General features: G+C 40.0%; 1 protein-coding gene across 1 annotated transcript; it reads right to left on the bottom strand.

Annotated features, from left to right (window-relative positions):
* Nucleotides 1-409: 409 nt before the first annotated feature.
* On the bottom strand, nt 410-14,172 carry NLRC4 (NLR family CARD domain containing 4). The gene is given in 13 exon segments (XM_034657294.1): nt 410-450; nt 3,930-3,986; nt 3,989-4,061; nt 4,063-4,248; nt 4,250-4,419; nt 4,422-5,075; nt 5,078-5,196; nt 5,198-5,521; nt 5,523-5,615; nt 5,617-5,884; nt 6,558-6,774; nt 7,008-7,075; nt 13,884-14,172. Coding segments are annotated over 13 exon segments (2,559 nt in total).
* Between the last annotated feature and the right edge of the window lie 5,564 nt (nt 14,173-19,736).

The raw sequence follows: 19,736 nt of genomic DNA, 5'->3' as shown, positions 1-19,736 counted from the left end.
CAAACATTCAAAGAAGAATTAGCACCAATTCCACAAAATCACTTCCAGAAAATTCAAGTGGAGGAAGCACTTCCCAGCTCTTTCATGCTGTTGTTATTAAATGATACAAAGCTCAGAGCAAGAGAATAAAACAAAACAAAACTTCAGACCAATATATCACTCATGAACAAAAAAGCAAAAACCCTCAACAAAATACTACTAAGGACTCCAGCCATATATGAAAAGAATGTTATACTACCACCAAGTGGGCTTCCTACAGGGAATGCAGAGCTGTTTCAATATTTGCCTATCAATCCATATAATTCACTATATTAACAGTCTAAGGAAGAAAAACTGCATGATCAGATATTTTGGGGCAGAAAAAACATTAGACATCATCTGACATCCATCCATAATAATTCTCAGCAACCTAGGAATAGAAGGGATCTTCCTCAACCTCATAAAAGTCATCTACAAAAACAAAAAACAAAAAACACTACAGTTGACATCATACTTAGTGGTGAAAGTCTGAATGCTTTGTTTTTAATATCAGGAACAAGGGAGGATATTCATTCTCACCCCTCCTATTCAACATTGTACCGCAAGTCATAATCAGTGCAATAAGGCGAGAAAATAAAGTAAATACAAATTGGAAAAGAAGAAATAAACCTGTTCTTTTTGGAGTGACATGAAGTGAGTATAACAAAGGTATAGAGTATAAGATCAACAGACAAAAATCAATTGCATTTCTATATAGTAGCAATAAATGATTGGCAACCAATTTTTTAAAATTCCATTTATAATAGCTCCAAAAGAAAGAATAAGTTAGATAAATCTGATAAAACATATACAAAATGATGATAAAAGAAATAAAAGAAAATCTAAATGAAGGGCAATCCATGCTCATGGATTGAAAGATTCAACAAAATAAAGATGTCGATTCTCCCTAAATTGGTCTATAGATTTAATGTAATTCTAACCAAGATCCCAGGAAGAGGTTTGGATAATATAAACAATGTGAAAGATGAAGGAACTAAAATATAAAAAACAATTTTGAAAAAGAACAAAGTTGGAGAAACAACAGTACTCAATTTTATGACTTACTATAAAACTACAGTTACTAAGACAATGTGCTATTAGCAAAGGATAGACAAGGGTGTTGGCAAATGATCAATTAATAAGAGTATAGAGTCCAGAAATACACCCACATAATTACAGCCAAATAGTTTTGGACAAAAGTACAAAGGCAATTCAAACGTGAAAGAATAGTCCTTTCAATAAATAGAGTAACTGGATATCCATATGCAAGAAAAATGGACCCTGATGTTAACTTAATGGATCATAAATCTAAATGTAAAACGTAAAACATAAGGAAGAAAAGATAGGAAAAAATCTTCATGACCTGGGGTTAGGCAAAAAGTTCTTGGATATCACACCGGAAATGTGATTCATACAAGCAAAAACAGACTGCAACTAAATCTAAAATTTTTTGTTCAATGAAAGATATCATCAAGAGAATGAAAAGACTAGTTACAGATTAGGAGAGAACACTTTCAAATCACTTATCTGACAAAGGACCTGTATCCAAAATATATAAAGAACACTCAAACTCAACACTAAGAAGATAAATTACCCAATTAAAAAATGGGTGAAAACTTAGACACTTTGCCAAAGAGTTACATAGTTGGCAAACAAGCCCATGAAAAGTTTTCAACTTTTATCAGCTAAGTATGATGAACTAACACTACACCCAGAGTTCTAGTTGTTCCATATCCTGATCAGCACTTGCTGTTGTCTGGTTGTTTTTTTTTTCTTATTGTAGGGCAATTGTAGAATGGCAAAAATTAAAAAACACAAAGGATATTAAGCACTAGTGAGAATGCAGGGCAGCTAAATCTCTCATATATATAGCTTTTGGAAATGTAAAATGGTACAAACTGGAAAATAGCTTGGAAGTTTCTTAAAAAGTTAAACAAGCACTTGTCCTATGGCATAGCAATCCCACTCCTAGGTATTTACCTAAGTGAATTGAAGGCTTATTTTCAGGGGCGCCTGGGTGGCTCAGTCGGTTAAGCGTTTGACTTCTGATTTCGGCTCAGGTTAGGATCTCAGGTCATAAAATCAGGTCATGATCTCGGGTGGTGAGATTGAGCCCTGCGTGGGGCTCCATGCTGGGTATGAAGCCTGCCTAAGATTCTCTGTCGCCCTCTCCCTCCCTCTTCCTCCTTCCCACCCCAGTTTGCGCACTCCCTCTGTAAAAAAAACAGGAAAACTTATTTTGCATACAACTGCTTATAGAAGCTCTATTTATAATTGCCCAAGCTGGAAATAACCTACATGTCTTTCAGAGGTGATGAGATAAACTGTGGCACATCCATACAATAGAACACTATTCAGCAAAGAAAGGGAGGAACGAGGAAGATTCTGAAGAAACATGGAGGGCAGAAATAGAAACCAACCTTGGGAAGAAATGACAGGGCACTGGATTTTAGCTTTAAGAAGAAATGAGCACTGATTACAAACTCAAATGTTGACAAGAGCCAGGGAGATAATGTTATTACAAGAAGTAGAACAGGTCGGTGCTGTCCCACACGGAGGTTATGTATCTTGTCCAAGAGCATAGGAACATCTCATGAAGCTCTAGCTGGTTGTTACCAAGTGAAGATGTGGCCATGCAGTTGCCAGACCTACAATTATCAAGAGAAATGAGTAACCTGCAGTTTCACACTGCAGTTTCCCAGTTGCAAAATGCTGCCAACTCCCGGGAGAAGAATCATGACTAGGGGATGGGAAAGGGAAGGAAACTTCATTGTAGATTGTTTTATAGTTTGAATCATGTGAATATATTACTCAAAAAATAAATTTTAAAATTTAAGAACAAAATATTGGCAAACATTGAAAAGACAGTTCTATATGATATGTAGGCCAAATTCAGCACATGGGCGGCCAGTTCACAAGATCAAAGGACTAGCCATCAAGAGGAGATGGTGAGCTTCCTGACACAGAAGGTAGTCTAATGAAGTCCTGCTGACTGTGCAGAATCTTATGGAAGGGATTCCTGAATTAAGAATGTTGTAAAAATTATCTGTACAAAAGATCCTAGATTTTTAAAATGATATGAAATTTTTTCTGCAGGGTGACAAGTGAGGCAGAGCCTGATGGGAAATATATTGTGAATGAAAAATGATCTTGGATTACAGTCAGGAAGAACAAGGCTCCTGCCAGCCCATAGCTTCACACCACAAGCAGCCCCTGTTCCAGGCGACAGAGCTGACCTAACTAGGTAAAGCTGGTCTACACAGGTAAGGCAGACATTCACCTTTAATACCATTTTGAATTTAGGGAAAACTCCCCTTTCCTCAGAAAGATTGGCCCCACATGTATATGTCTGAGATCTGAAATTTCTTCACGTTAGACAAAGTCTGTTCCCAAAATCTTCTTTCAAAATGAATGATATGTGGGGTGGAGTGGGGTGGGGCTGGGTATGTTCTATAGTTTCCTGGACGAGAATCCAGTAACACAATTAGGTACCAGCTCCCACAGGTGATTAGTTTACAGGCTGGATTTCCTCCCAGACTTGAAGTGGGGAGGGGTGTCATTTGGCAGGGAAGCAGTGGGTGTTGGGTAGAGGTGGAGATGCTGAGAAGGGGGAGGTCAGTGCAGACAAGCTGAACTTACCACACCACACACACACACACACACACACACACAACTATACAAACTGTATTGCCATTCAGTCAGACAGTATAGCTGCAGCTCTGGGAATCCTCTCTGGTGCCTCTCAGTATGACAGCCTACCCCCCTCATGGACCTCTCTCTCTCAGTCCTCCTGCCTCCCTTCCAAGTCCTGACACCTGGTTGAAACTGTTAGAACATTTAAAGCCAAACTGTGTGATAGCTAATATTTCCACAGGCTTGATTATAGCTTAAACTCCTGATGTTTACAATACCCGGCAGCCGTGGAGTCTGGAGGTCCCGAATACTCAAGGTTTTCAGGTTTGTCGCGGTGTGATGTGCTGCTCATCTTCTATGGTGAGGGGACTGGCTTCCACGGTGAGAAAACGAATGTTCTCACGTCTCACGGGTGCTGAGGACCAAACTAAAGCTTCAGGCCATGCCAGCGCGCCTCCTCCTGCACAACCTGAGGCTTGTAGCAGACCTGAATATCTTTCCCAGATATTTGATATCTTGTTTGTTCAGCTTGCTGAAGTCCCGGAGTGTGACCTCCAGAGTCTTGAATTCCTGCTTCCAGTTGAAGAACAAAGACACATTCCCTCCTGGGAATGTAGGTCTCTGAGGAGTCTTCTTGATGCCTGCCCGTGTCTTCTGTGGTCTTGTCCCGTGAGGCCGTAGCTTCTCCATGGAAGTCGGGTTTTATGAAGCCCAGAGCACTGGCACAATTAGGCAAGTGTTCAAAGAAGTGAAATAAATAATCAGGTTGTTCTCTGAGTTGATAAATAAGCTTTTACCACAAAAGAAAGCTTCAAATTCTTCAGTCAGATCTGATTCGGATATACTCCCATGGAATAAATTAATGCCACACTCTGTAAAGGAATTGATGTTTATGGCTTTCAGAGTTTCTTGCACAGTGGTGTTTTTCACATGTTGCATAGATTCTTGCCTCCAGAGATGCTTCTTGGTGTTGGAGAGCCCAAGGAGGCTGCCATGTTGATACACTCCTGCGAGGTGTTTCAAAACACTCCTGGTGGCTTTAGTAGATGACCCACCTGTGTATGGGAGCAGGTTGCTGTACTTGGTTGTAATGCCTGAAACGAAAACCATTTTCTGCAAGTGACCTTTCCCCTTGGTCATCTCCTCTGACTCTTGAGACTTTAGTAAATTGCTAAGCCTGCGTCCTGCTATGTACTCCCGGGATGAGTTATGAAAGAATTTATACTTTGGCTTGAACCATTGAGCTATGTATTTACAGAGGAGTCCAGTTGTCAGTAGGGTATCCTCATTCACACTGGACACGTCTTCTGGTTGGAAATCAAACCTGTGGGAGAACACGCCCCCCAGAACGAGGTCTCCACAGTGGTCTAGGCTCTGAGTGAGGTCACCTGCAGCCACCCCTCTAAGTTTGTGCTTGTTTTCTGTACGAGTAAATCATAGAAGGTACGGAACAGTGTGGTTTGTGTGTTAGAGTGGAACTCACTTGCCCCCATCTGGATGACACAAGTGATGACCACAAAGAGAGGGGTCTTCAGCAGATTCCTGAATTTGGAGCAACAAGTCTTCAGCAGGCTCCTTCATCAGCACTTCCCAGATGAGAGTCTGGGCACTGTCCTCTGTCAGATCCCTCACCTCAGCAGTCAGGGCACCAAACTGCCCGATGTGCCTCAGGCACTCAGTGGTGGTGGTGACAGCCACCATATTCTCGAGGCGGTGGTTTTCCTTTATGAGGGCTTCAATCCCCGGGCAATTCTGGGCCTTGAATTCCCTGTAGCCATCAAGGAGAAAAAGAACTCTCTGCTGTAGCTGCAGCAGCATGCTCATCCAAGTCTGCTTCCTGATCATGTCAGGTATATCCACGATTTGCTCGCACAGTTTCAAAGAGCCCACCCTGGGCCCTGCTCGGACAGAGAAAGAAGACTAGTTTGAACTCGGTCAGAGCCCCACACTTTTCAGAGGCCCATGGCTATTTGCTGTAGCAGAGCAGACTTCCCTTTGCCTGATTCCCATCTGCTGATGCAGGGGCTCTGAAGAGTGTCTAGCGGAACTTTCAGGGTCAGCTGCTCCAATCGGTGATGGTAATGGTCCTTCCTCCAAAGAACAGGTTCTGTGAAGGTGCTTTTCTAATTAAAAATAATGTCAGTATCTTCACCCAGGGGACTGAAGTTCAGAAAAGATGAGAAATAGTATAAATTCTTTGGATCCTGAGCCAAATCATCTAAGTCTTCTTCTGCTATCTGTAAGAGAAAAGGTGAGTTTAGAGGACCCAATTCTGTGTCTCCCCAGAACTCTAAGTTCGGGAGGATGAAGAGGGAGTTATGCTGAGGATCTTCCATTGCTGACTTGAATTTCCTTCCCAGGTATGAGCTGGCAGAAAGGATTCCATATACTTGCTCTTCCCCTTTTGCCTTCTGTTTCCTCCTTTCCACCACAGGACCTTTATCCTTCAGAGCCTGGGTTTGGGCTAAGGAGAGCACGTGAGAATAGTAGGGATATGGCTGAGAGGGATGGTTAGGTGTAACTTTCCCCAGATCAAGCCTTAACCTTGATTGAAATTATCATGAAACAAAATAAAAGTTATTATTTAATGATAATAGTATTAAAAATAGTAATTCCTTATTGGACTAAGAAATGTCAAGAACCATGACTGCATTAACTTCTTGAGTGCCTTCATTACCCAGTTTGATTTTGAAGTGAGACTATACTAAATCATTAATCCCTGACCCTGGAGTGACTTATTTGGCTTCAATGACAGTAATCAAATGGGAGTTTTTCAGAGTGCCTGCACTTTTCCTCTGCAGAACCAGAACACAGTACCCAGTGATATAAAGAGGAGGAGAGCAGAGGCTGTCTCATGGGGAGTGTGGCTCTTCTTCATGGCTTATTCTATTTGTAGAACAGATTACAAGAAAATTGATACTTGCTTCGTCCCTTCAAATCCTGAAACAGAGAATAGTTGCACTTTTAAAGGGATTTGGGAAAGAGGTTATAGGATTCGGAACCCTTCTTCAAAGTCAGGTGAATGATCCCTCTCAAAGACTCCTGCTTGACCTCCTTGCAGCAAATGATGTTTACTTCTTTGTGATTCAGAACATTCCACACAAACAGCTCATCTACAATTTGCTTGCTTGCTTGCTTTCTTTCTTTCTTTCTTCTTTCTTTCTTTAAAGATTTTATTTATTTATTTGACAGAGAGAGACAGCGAGAGAGGGAACACAAGCAGAGGGAGTGGGAGAGGGAGAAGAAGGCTTCCTGCTGAGCAGGGAGCCCAATGTGGGGCTCGATCCCAGAACTCTGGGATCATGACCTGAGCTGAAGGCAGATGCTTAACGACTGAGTCACACAGGCGCCCCCACAATTTGCTTTATAACAGTCATTCCCAGCCTTTGAGTGAGGACTTGACTATTTTCTTTTATGAAATTCACTGAGGAGATGGGGGAAAATATACACATTTATTTATTTATATAAAATGTGCATCTCAGCATCCTGTTGCCAGAGCAGTAGGGTCATGTTTTCCCTATCCCCAACCCATCTTGAGTTATGGAAATGCCAAATCCTTGAATTCCAGGCCCTCAAGAAAAGCTCTGCAAAGCCCCACATCCTTAATCCAAGAGTCTTTGTTGAGCCACATGGTTTTTCTTTGGTAATGAAGTCAAGGGAGCATCTAGCACCCCCAGTATAAAAGGGTCTCTAGTGATAAGACTGTGGGCTTTAGGGTAATGAAACTGGCCTAGGATCTGCCAGTTGCTACCATCTGTGTAACCTTGGCAAGCTGCTAAACCTCTCTGAGCCTATTTCAGTGCTGTGCTGCTAAGTATTGAATGCACTTGTTCTCTGGGGATAAAGGCCCTAATTTGTAGCATTTGCCAATCTCCACGTTAGAAATATTTTCACCATGGCTGGTCTCAAGCTAACAACATTTGCCAACTGGCTAACAAAAATCATGAGACTTCAACAATCAGGTATGACTGAACAGTAAGAACCAGCATCAGTACCCTACTGGTTGCTCATCTGTACCATCGGGTTGAGAATAGTATTTAACTTATGAAGTTATGAGAATTCCTGTATAACATCTCAGACAAAGTAATAGCTCCATACATGTTAGCTACTATTTTTAGCCGTTATTCTGTTGTCACCACTCAAAGCAGTAGCGCATTTCACCTCCCATAGAATTTGGTCTTTTCTGTAGAGTATCACCTCAAAACAGTTATGTGTACCAGGGGTAAGCTCTGGCACCGCGCCACATCCCTGGAGAAGCTGTCACTTCTGTTTCAGGCTCTCCAAGATCTAACTTGCAAACACAGACCACACCGTACCTAGGCAGCCCTTCCTCACTTGGAGAAATATCTCCCTGGTTTTTCACTCTTGGACATTCATCTGTACTGCTTTTCTTGCTGGGCTAGGCTGCTCTTGGTTTTCAAATCTCAAGCCTGACTCATGCAAATGGATGTGCTCCTCCTGACAGCCCCATGACCTCTTTTGAAATGCACCATCTGGCAGTCAACTAGTTCATTTTTTAAAATGTATTTTTGTTTACTTATTTATTTTAGTAATCTCTACACCCAACGTGGGGCTCTGACTCACAACCCTGAGCTCAAGGGTTGTATGCTCGTCTAACTGAGCCAGACAGACACCCCTTAAACGACTTCATTTTAAAAATCAACCTCATTAAGATATAATTACATACAATACATGCATATATGTGGTATATTTGTGTTTATGTATTATTATATTATATTAGAGTCATATGATTGGAAAAGGTAGTATGTACTCTTGTATCTGGCTCCTTCCACTTGCCATCATGTTTTTTAGATTTGCCTTGTTGTTTCCCGGTATTGGTAGTTAAGTCCTTTTTTGACTAAGCAATATTCCATTGTATGAGCAAATCAGTTGACTATCACTTCTATTGACTGAAATTTGGTTTGTTTCCAGTTTGTGGCTATAATGAATGAAGCTGCTATGAACATTCATGTACAAGTATCTTTGTGGACATATGTTTTCATTTCTCTTGGGTAAATACCTAGAAGTAGTATTTCTGGGTCATATATATGCTAAGTGTATGTTAATTTTATAGAAGGTGCCAAACTATTTTTCAAAGCGGTTGTACCATTTTACATGCCTACGAACATGTAAAACCAACAGTTCCAATGGTTCCAAATTCTCACCACTTGGCATTACTCATCTTTTTAATTTTAGCCGTCCTATGAATGGGTAGTGCTATCTCATTATGTAGCATGTTTGTTTTGTTTTTTTAAGTATTTTATTTATTTATTAGAGAGAGAAAGCACAGGGGAGGGGCAGAGGGAGAGAGAATCTGAAGTGGGCACCATGCTCAACAAGGAACCCAATGCTGGGCTTGATCCCATGACCTCAAGATCCCAATCTGAGCCAAAACTGAGTTAGACACTTAGCCAACTGAGTCACCCAGACACCCTCTCATTATGCAGTCTTAATTTTTATTTAATGATGTTGAGTATCTTTTCATGTATTTTATTGTTCATTCATAAACCTTCTGTGAAGTATCTGTACAGATCTTTTGCCCATTTTATAAATTGGGTTGTCTTCTTATTACTGACTTTCAAGAGTTCTTCAAAGGGGCTCCTGGGTGGCTCAGTCTGTTGGGCATCTGCCTTTGGCTTGGGTCATGATCCCAGGGTCCTAGGATTGAGCCCTGTGTCAGGCTCCCTGCTCAGCGGGAAGCTTGCTTCTCCCTCTCCTTCTGTATGCCACTCCCCTTGCTAGTGTTCTCTCTCTCTCTGTCAAATGAATAAATAAAATCTTTAAAAAAAAAAGTTCTTCATAGATTCTGGATGTAAGTTGTTTGCCAGGTATACATACTATGAGTGTTTTCTCCTAACCTGTGGTTGTTTTGGTTGTATCCAGGAGTTAATTTATAAGGATAACCGAGTTACAACATGGAGAGGTCAATGCCAATAAAAGAAATTTTATTACTCAAAATCCCCAGTAGGAGTGTACGCCACATCATACAGGGCTGGATCAGAAGGCAGAGGAGAAAAGGAGAAAAGGAGAAAGCTTAGCCCAGAGCCTGCATTATAGTTTTCACAGGAAGAAATGAGTGAGGCAGGGTAGGTAAGTTTGAGCAAGTTTAGGATTGGATAGTTGGAATAATTTTGGCAGACTCTGGGCCATAAGGGTGACTCAGTGATTCAAGGCAAGGGAAATACTGGCTTGGTGCATGAGTTAGTAAAGTTGGTGGTTGGGGTTACTGTTTTTCAATTGGTTGTTTTGCATAAGAAAGGCACACTCACAGACAAGTTCTTTGCTATTCCTAGAAATTAGCTGGCCCTTATAGGGACAGCCTCTCCCACCTAGCAAAACCTCCAAGAAAGCAAAGCACCATAAAATATAAAAAATTGAAAACATGATTAATACAATGGTTTGCCTTTTATTCTCTTACATCTTTTGAAAAACAAAACATTTTCTTTTTTATGAATTCCACCTTATTAATTTTTCTTCTTTGATTCACTATTTGTGTCCTATCCACAAAATCATTGTTATCTCAAGCCACAAAGATTTTCTCCTAAGTTTTCTACTAGAAGTTTTATAATTTTAGCTTTTACTTTTAGGTCATTGGTCCTTTGGGGGATAGTTTTTGTTCATGAAGTGTGACGAGGAGTTGAAGTTCATTTTTTTCCCCTATAGAGATATCCAATTTTTCCAGCATGATTGGTTGAAAAGAATATCCATTACCCATTGAATTTATGATTCTGCTTCTGGATTCTATTCTGTTCCATTGATTTATATGTCTGTTCTTATGCCAATATCACACTGTCTGCATTATTGCATCCTTATAATAAGTCTTGAAATCAGGTAGTATAAATCCTTCCATTTTGGTTTTTTTTTTTCAAGAATTATTTGCATGTCCATATAAATTTAAAAATTAGTTTATTGATCGATATTTTTAAAAGAAGCCTTTTTGACTTCTACTTTCTTGTCTGGCATGTAAAGAAATTGTTACTCTATCCTAACATCAGATAAAAAGTAAACTGAATAAACTGAAAATCTACAACTCTTTTTAGATCTGTCAGAGAATTGGAGCAAACAGGTGCCCCCAAACTGGAGACAGGCAGATAGAGAGAATCACACTTACTGAAGCAGAAACCCACAAGGAGCAGCAACTCATGAGCAGAAACCTCTAAGGAACCAGTATCAGAAAATAACTGGCCCTCAGCGCATTTATTTGAGGAGCCAGAGGGTCTGAGGTTTCCAGAGATGAGAGAAGCAAGAAAAGCAGTCCAAACTAGAAAGAGTATCTTCTAGGGCAGTGTTTCAAATTGGCCAACTCATTAGCAGGTCATGATTGCAACTTAAGTGGGTTATAATTAGTATATATTTGTGTGTGTATATATACATATACATATATACAGTATATGTGTGTGTGTATAATATATATATATTTATATATTTAAAGTTTATTTATTTATTTATTTTAAGTAATCTCTACACCCAATGTGGGGCTCAAACTCATGACTCAGAGATCAAGAGTTGCATGTTCTTCTGGCTGAGTCAACCATCTGCCCCAGTTTATATATTTTTGATGAAATAGGATTAAAACTATCAGACTGCGCTGTATTTTTTCATGGAAGTTTTATTTCAATTATTTGTGTATCCTAGCACTGGGTAGTGATATAAGATGTATTTCTTTCTTTTTTTTAAGATTTTATTTATTTGTTAGAGAGCACAAGCAGGGGGAGCAGCAGGCCGAGGGAGAAGCAGGCTCCCCACTGAGCAGGGAGCCCACGTGGAGCTCAATCCCAGGACCCTGAGATCATGACCTGAGCCAAAGGCAGATGCTTAACCGACTGAGCCTCCCAGGCATCCCAACATGTATTTCTAATTGTGAGTTGAGGTCAATGCAATTTTGAAGGTCCGTATTCTTGGAGAAGCCCTGCAGAGGGATATTCAACTCTGCCTGGAAGAGGTGACTTTTGAGTTGTTCTTGAAGGATACCAAACTTCACGAGGCAGTAAAGGCAAAAGGGTATTTCTAGGCCGAGGAGCAGCATACAGAAGGAGCCATGGGGGAAACAGCCTGGGAACAAGAATGGGGACAACATGTGACCGTAAGCAAGGCCTGTTCTGGTGTCAGGCTCCATGGACACCCCCACATTTGAAGCTTGTGGTCACAGGCTCCAGGAAGCCAGTTGACATTCAGCTCTGGAAATGAGAAACCTCCTGACAGTTCTCTTGAGGATGATAGTCTTGCCTATTCTTTCCTCTATTGTTGCACAAACTACCATGAACTTTCTATGTTATTTAACTACCTATTTCAAAAAAAGCACTCTGACATTAACCTGTCTGACATATGGGGATATCTAAGTTGTCCCCTAAATAAATTTCTGCATTCTGGGTTTTCTATGGGAGTAACAATAGTCTTCTCCAACTTGTGAGGTGGGCTTCTCTGAAGTGAGATCAAGGTCTGTGCTATCAGCTGGGTTTTAAAAATTGTAATGAAACCTACATGTAAATATATGTTCATAGAACTGTAAAGATAGATACCAAAATATTAACAGTGTTAAGTCCAGGGTAGGGGGGGTAGGATTATGGTAATTTTAATTTTTCTTTGTTTATCTGTACAGTCTAATTTTCTATAGTGAACACCCATTGCTTTTATAATAACAAATTCATAATACAGGATAAAAAGGGGAGATGTAGAAATGTGGTTGTAGTGGGCCACGCGAATATATCAGGTCTTAACACCTGGAGCTTGCAAATGTTGTATTTTTGTAGCTGTGGTTAAATTAAGGATCTTGAGATGGGGAGATAATCCTGGATTATCTGGTTGAGTTCTAAATGGGATCACAAGTGTCCTAATGAAAGAGAGGCAGGAGATTGAAGAGGAGGCGGCAGTGTGACCATGGAGGCAGAGACTGGAGTCATTTGGCCATGAGTCAGGCTAGGCCAGCAACCGCCTGGAGCTAGGGGGATTCTCCTCTGGAGCCTCAAGAGGGAGTGCGGTCCTGCTGATACCTTGATTTCAGCCCAGTGATACCTACTTTGGACTTCTGGCCTCCAGAATGTGAGAAAATAAATTTCTCTTATTTTAGGCTATTCAGTTTGTGGTATTTTGTTACAGCTCAAGAAACTAATGCCATATTATATTATGGTAACATAAACACAATTATATCCACTTTGATTCAAGCAAATCCTCCATGTGGCTTCACAAGTTCCCATTGCAAATGGATTTGCAGTCAGGTGTTTTCAATGCATTTAGAATAGATAATTTACTAGAAATGTCAGCACGCTGAGTAAGTTCCAAGAGCTATATCCCTTGCCCTTTTTCTCTTCCTCCCAGTCTCTCCCACCCTGATTGTCCCGGGCATGTAAAATAGTGGAAATGCCCAGGACTCTGAAGCCAAAAGACGTGAGTTCAAGTGTGGGTTCCATCTTGTGACTAAAACAAGTCACAAGCTTCTTAGCTTGCCCTGGGACTGTTCATAAACATCAGCTAAGATACTGTATCAGAAAGTGCCATACCAGGGCAAATATTCTGTGACGTTAAGCATTTATAGATACTCATCCTTTTCACTCCCAGTTTAATAGAGAAGAGGGGGAAAATGTCACAATTCTTTTCTCCCTGGTGGCCTGTAACTTATAACTCTAACAATCATTCTAGAATTTTGCTAGTCTGCTGCCAATGCAGTCCGAGACGGGAAGTTATTGGGCCAAGTCATGTTTGGCAACTTCCTAATATGCCTTACTAAAGGAAGGTCAAACCTTCTTGAATTCCTTTAGGAAGTCGTGGTACATTGTACATATTATCCACAGTTTTATATATATGTTATATACATAAATATATCTATAATTCCCCACCCTTACTCCTCACTGTCAATTCAGATACACTATACATAAGAGGCTTCGGCAGAAGAGACTAAATGCTGGGGAAAAGATTTTTTATTTCAAGGGGACTGAAATCCTGTCCTAGAATGAACATTTGAAAGAACTGGAGATATTTGGCAAGAAGAAAAAAATTCAAGAACATTTGATAGCTGTGTTCAGATATTGCAGAGGCTCGGCATAGGGAAGAGGGAGCATAAACATCTCTGATGTTTATGAAAAATGTTATTTACAAGGAGTCAATAGTTTATTCAAAATGCTAAAGAAGCTTAATGATAAAACACTTCTTTAGGATAAAATAGTCATGCTTTGGCTCTCCTTGAATTCTTGAACACCTTCCAACATTCGGGGGGTTTCCTAAATTGTGAAACTTACATCCCCAAAGTAGAAGCCAGAAACCCTTTTTCACAGCTTCCCTTGAAGTTAGTGTCCATGTATCCCTTGGGTCCTGCCGATTGGAAGCCAACACGAGACTGCAATTTGGAGCCAAGATGGTGCCAACAAGAAAGTCATCCCGGAGAAACTCCAAAGAAGCAGTCAGCTTTGGGAAGCAGCAGCACATCTGCTCCTGCTTCAGTGTCCTGAGGAACCTGTGTCCAATGGCAGCAACAGTAGGGTTTCCAAGTGAGCAATCCAGCGCTAAAATTACTGTGCTTCCTTGCATAGCCTCCCTTTCAGGCTCCCTGGACCTTCCTGAAGATTCAGTGAGTTGTTGATACACTTGCTAAATTTCTTTTCTGCTCAAACCCTCTGGAATATGTTGCTGTACGTTGCCACATTAAGTACTGCCTTAGCAGCTAATTGGCATGGATTCTCCAGGAAGTTAATGTTTGCTTTATGTGGAAAATTGAATTAGCTCTGATGTCTTTCTCAAATTTATGATTCTGTGAATAAGAGGGGTAAAGGGATGGAATGTAGGAAACTGGATGAGTAAATTTGACTGGTGTCCTACAAACAACGTGCAATTAATTTTCCACTATAGGTAATTTAAAAGCTTAGAGGATGGGACGCCTGGGTAGCGCAGACGTTAAGCGTCTGCCTTCGGCTCCGGGCGTGATCCCGGCGTTCAGGGATGGAGTCCCACATCGGGCTCCTCCGCTGGGGGCCTGCTTCTTCTTCTCCCACTCCCCTGCTCTGTTCCCTCTCTCGCTGGCTGTCTCTCTGTCACATAAATAAATAAAATCTTTAAAAAAAATAAAAAAATAAAAGCTTAGAGGAGAGAGGAGTTCCTGGCTGGCTCAGTTGGTAGAGCCATGCAACTCTCGATCTCGGAGTTGTGAGTTTGTAGCCTTTAAGGGGTGCCTGGGTGGTTCAGTTGGTTAAGCCTCCAATCTTGATCTCTGGTCTTGATTTCAGGGTTATGAGTTCAAGCCCTGCATTGGGCACCACACTAGATGTGGAGCCTAATTAAAAAATAAATGAATAAATAATAAAAATTTTAAAAGATTTTACTTATTTATTTGTCAGAGAGAGAGAGAGAGAGCACAAGCGGGGGGAGCAGCAGGCAGAAGGAGAAACAGGCTCCCTGCTGAGCAAGAAGCCCAGGGCAGGACTAGATCCCAGAATCCTAGGATCATGACCTGGGCTGAGGTCAGATGCTTAACCAACTGAGCCACCCAGCATCCTAAAGAAAAAAAAAAGTTTAATAAAAATAAATAAAAGTTTAAGGAAGAGTGTAGGGGAGATGGTGAGGCCAAGGGTTAATAATATTCCATTATTAGTTATATAATAAATCCTATAGGTAAATCACAGACCTACCCACTCAGTTTTTTTTTTCTTTTAAGGTTTATGTATTTGAGGGAGAGACAGCATGAGCGGGATGGGGGGAAAGGGAGAAGCAGACTCCCCACTGAGCAGGGAGCCCAATGTGGGCCTCGATCCCAGGACCCTGAGATCACGATCCAAGTCAAAGGTAGCCACATAACCGACTGAGCCACTCAGACACCCAGAACTCAGTTCTTGTATCACAGTGCAAATATTTTGGAAAGAGTAACTTACCTGTAGTAGGCTAGAGTTTGATTAGGTGTATGAGTTTGACAGTAACAAAAAGGTGGAAAAATGCAAACTTTCTTCATTTCTCTGTACATTCCTCTCTGATACAACCTCCCTTTCAGTGGATGGTGGAAAACTCATCTCCATATTTTGAGGTCACCTTGTCCAGTTCAGTGAGCCCTCAGTCTAGCCAGGTCTATAATTTAGTCACATTCCAACCTAAAACTCCTGTGATCATTTTTCTTTCTTCTTTCCTTCCTTGGATAGGATGTACCCTGAATTTGTGGGGGCTGCCTCTATCAGCAATGAGGAAGCTCAGGATACTCTTCTCAGCTCAGTTCTTGTATGGAATCTGTTGCTATTGTACGTCCCCCTCTAGAGTGTTCTCTGGGCCCAGGTGATGTGTAAGTTCCTTTTCCTGCTGTAGATCCCATCTGGCTGCCTGATGCTCCCAGCCTGCTAAGATGTCACTCTTTCCTCCTGTTCAAAGTCAGCAGTCTACATGTCAGACTTCAGAGGTGGATTTTCCACCCCTGGATGACACACTGACGCTCTCTCTGCTCCTCCCATCTCCACACAGAGGGCTGGGAATTTCAGACTTCCTCCACGCTACAGGGAGGCTTTTGGAAGCTAGGGAGTTGGGTCTTCCACCTCCCAACGGTGGAAGGCCCTAGATTTCTGGGTCATTGAACTCAGGACTATTGAGAATGGAAAACTGAACAGGACTTGCTAATTGGTATCTAAAATAATTCATCCACCACATGATTGAGGATGGATCTGGATTTGCCTACATATGTTTGAAATGAGAGCATTCTGTTTTTCTAGTTTTTAGAAAGCCGATTCTGCAAAGGCACTTTTGTACGCAACTAATGAGGTAGTTACCTTCTTGCTCAATGAATGAGAGCAAGCTCTGGAAGGAATGTACTTCTATGCCATTTGAAGCTAATTAAATTGCACTTATCTTTTAAAAATATTTTTAATTTCAAAAAAGTAATCCATATTAATTTCAGAAAATTTGGAAAATATAGAAAAGCTTAATATAAAAGACACAAATTTCACCCATGATCCTACCACCTAAAAATAATCTTTATTGATACTGTGAGATGTTACCCTTTCATTTATATATTATATATAATATATATCGTGTATTGGAATCATATGCAAATGGGATCATAATATATTATTTTGTAAACAGAGTTTTTTCACTTCATAAAGAATTTTGAGATTTTTTTCATGTCATGAAATACCCAAAGAGATTTTTTTTTACATTCTTTTCTTTTTTTAAGTAATCTCTATACCGAACATGGGGCTTGAACTCACAATCCTGAGATCAAGAGTAAGTAGCATGCTCTACCCACTGAACCAGCCAGGCACCGCTAAAAGATGATTCCTAATGAACGGTTGTGAATCATTTCATTACGTGGCTGTAACACAGTTTGTTTACCCATTTCCCTGTGGCTAGACATTTAAGTTGTATCCAGTTTTTACTCTGATAAATAGCTTCATGCATACATATGTGCACACTTGTCGGAATAGTTCCTTAGAATAAATTCCAAAAAATGGAAGTCCGGTGTCGAAGAAAATTCACATTTTAAAGATTTTTTATCCAGGTTGTCCAGTTGTTTTTGAGTAAGGATATATCTATGTGAACTATTCACAGGGTCCTAAGCAAAGAACCACTTGTACCTTTGCAACGGTGGGCACTGTGTTCTTCTCTTAAATTTGCTCTTCTGATAAATATAAAATGGTATCTCACCGCTACTTGAATATGGTTTTTTAAGGATTATTAGTCAAGTTGAGCTCCTTTGATCTTTGCTGACAATTCTCAGTCTTTATTATATGAATTGCCTATTCAAGTCCTTTGCTGCTTCTTTTTTTATAAATCAACTTTATTGAATAATAGTTTACATACATGAAAATGTACTCATCTAAAGTAGTACAGTTGGATGAGCTTTGATAACGACCACCGTAAACATAATACAGAGCATTTCCATCACCCTAAAAAGTTCCCTCGGGCCTTTTTGTATGCAGGTTCCCCGCCTACCAGCTCTTGTGCATCCAACCGCTAATCTCCTCTTTGTTACTATAGATTTGATTTTCTTCTGTTTAGGATTTCATATGAATGGAATCATAAAGTATATATGCTTTGGTGTCTGTCTTCTATCACTCAGGTTGAGGTTTTTGATATTCATTCTTGCTCTTGCACATATCAGTAGATCATCCCTTTTTATTCCTAGTACTATTCCATTGTATGGATATATCACAGTTTACTTATCCATTTATTCATTCATCTCCTGGTAGACATTTGGATTGTTTCTAATTTTGGGGGGGTTTTTTGTTCTTTGTTTTTAGGATTTTGCTTATAAGTAATCGCTATACCCAACATTGGGCTCGAACTCATGACCCTGAGATCAAGGGTTGCATGTTTACTGACAGCCAGGTGCCCGTTTTCAATTTTTTAAAAAGATTTTATTTATCAATTTTTAAAGATTTTATTTGAGAGAGACAGAGAGCATGAGCAGGGCAGAGGGGCAGAGGGAGAGGGAGAAAGGACTCCCCACTGATTGCAGAGCCCCACGTAGGGCTTGATTCCAGGACCCTGAGATCATGACCTCAGCCAAAATCAGAGTCGGACGCTTAACTGACTGAGCTACCTAGGCTCTCAAGATTTTTTTTTTAATGGCTGTTATTAATAAAGCTACTATGAACATTTCTGTACAAGTCTTTATGTAGATATATGTTTCCATTAGATAAATAGTTAGGATTGGAACTGATGGGTCACATGGTAAATATATGTTTAACTTTCTAAAAAACTACCAAACAGTTGTCTTTACATGTTAGAGTTCAAGTTGGTCCACATCCTCTCCAATGCTAGTATTATCAGTCCTCTTAAATGTCATTATTCTAATGAATCTGCAGCAATATCTTCTGGTTATAAATTTACATTTCCATTATGACTAATGATGTTGGGCACCCTTAATGTGCTTATTGGCCAAATGAATATCTTCTTTCAGAAAATCTATCTGAATCTTTTGTCCATGTTTTAATGACAATGAGTTATAAAAATTCTCTAAGTACTCTAGAGACAAATCATTTGTCAGATAAATGGACTGTGAATATTTTCTCCCAGTCTGTGGTTTGTCTTTTCATTGACTTAATGTCTTCAGTAGTTTTAAAATTTTGTGAAGCTCAATTCACCATTTATTTCTTTTATGAGTTGTGATTTTGTATCATATTTAAGACCTTTGTTAACCCAAGATAGCAAAGATTCCATCTGCAATTTTAATCCTCCTTTGCCACAGAACATTATATAGTCAGAGGTTCTGGGTATTAGGAGTGGACATCTTTGGGGGGCCATTCTTCTGCCTACCGCATATGTCCATTATCAGAATGAGGAACTGCTCTTCTGTTCCAACTTTGTTGAGTGCTCTTTTTTTTTGTAGACATTTTTATTTATTTTATTAATTTTTTTTTCTTGATTATAGTTGACACACAATGTTACATTAGTTTCAGGTGTACAACATAGTGATTCAAGATCTCTATATGTTATGCTGTGCTCACCACAAGTGTGGTTACCATCTGTTGCCATATAACACTATTACAATATCATGGATTATATTCTCTATGCTGTGCCTTTTATTCCCGTGATTTATTTATTCCACGACTGGGAGAGACTATATCTCCCCCTCCCCTTCACCCATTTGCTCAGTGTATTTTATCAAGACACATGCTATTTACTGTTTGGTATCCACTCTGTGAAGTGTTTTATACTTAATGTCTTTTAACCCTTACCTATGACATGATTATCATCCTCAATTTACAGAGGAGTAACTGAGGCTTAGAAAATTAAATAACTTCCCCAGAGCAATATAACTAATACTTACGATTAGAATTTATGGGCCATACAGTAAGTATATGTTTAACTTCAGGCAGAAGTAAAATTTGAACAGAAATATGTTAAAACTAAAACCCAATGTTTCAGCAACTACCAAAATAAACTTGAGTTTGAATATTCTTCATTTTCTGCATTAGGTCATCCACTTATTATTTTATTTTTATTTTAAGATTTTATTTATCTATGTGACAGAGAGAGAGAGAGAGATATGCTTGGACTTGATCTGACACTCCAGGATCATGACTTGAGCCAAAGGCAGACGCTTCACCTACTGAGCCATCCAGGTGCCCCATTCACTTATCTTTTTAAACAACTTTATTGAGACATAAATCACATACCTT

Source organism: Ailuropoda melanoleuca, chromosome 4 (genome assembly GCF_002007445.2).
Source record: "Ailuropoda melanoleuca isolate Jingjing chromosome 4, ASM200744v2, whole genome shotgun sequence".
In the NCBI taxonomy this organism is placed as follows: domain Eukaryota; kingdom Metazoa; phylum Chordata; class Mammalia; order Carnivora; family Ursidae; genus Ailuropoda; species Ailuropoda melanoleuca.
The sequence above is the reverse complement of the archived record's forward strand: the minus strand, read 5'-3'. Positions and strand labels throughout refer to the sequence as shown.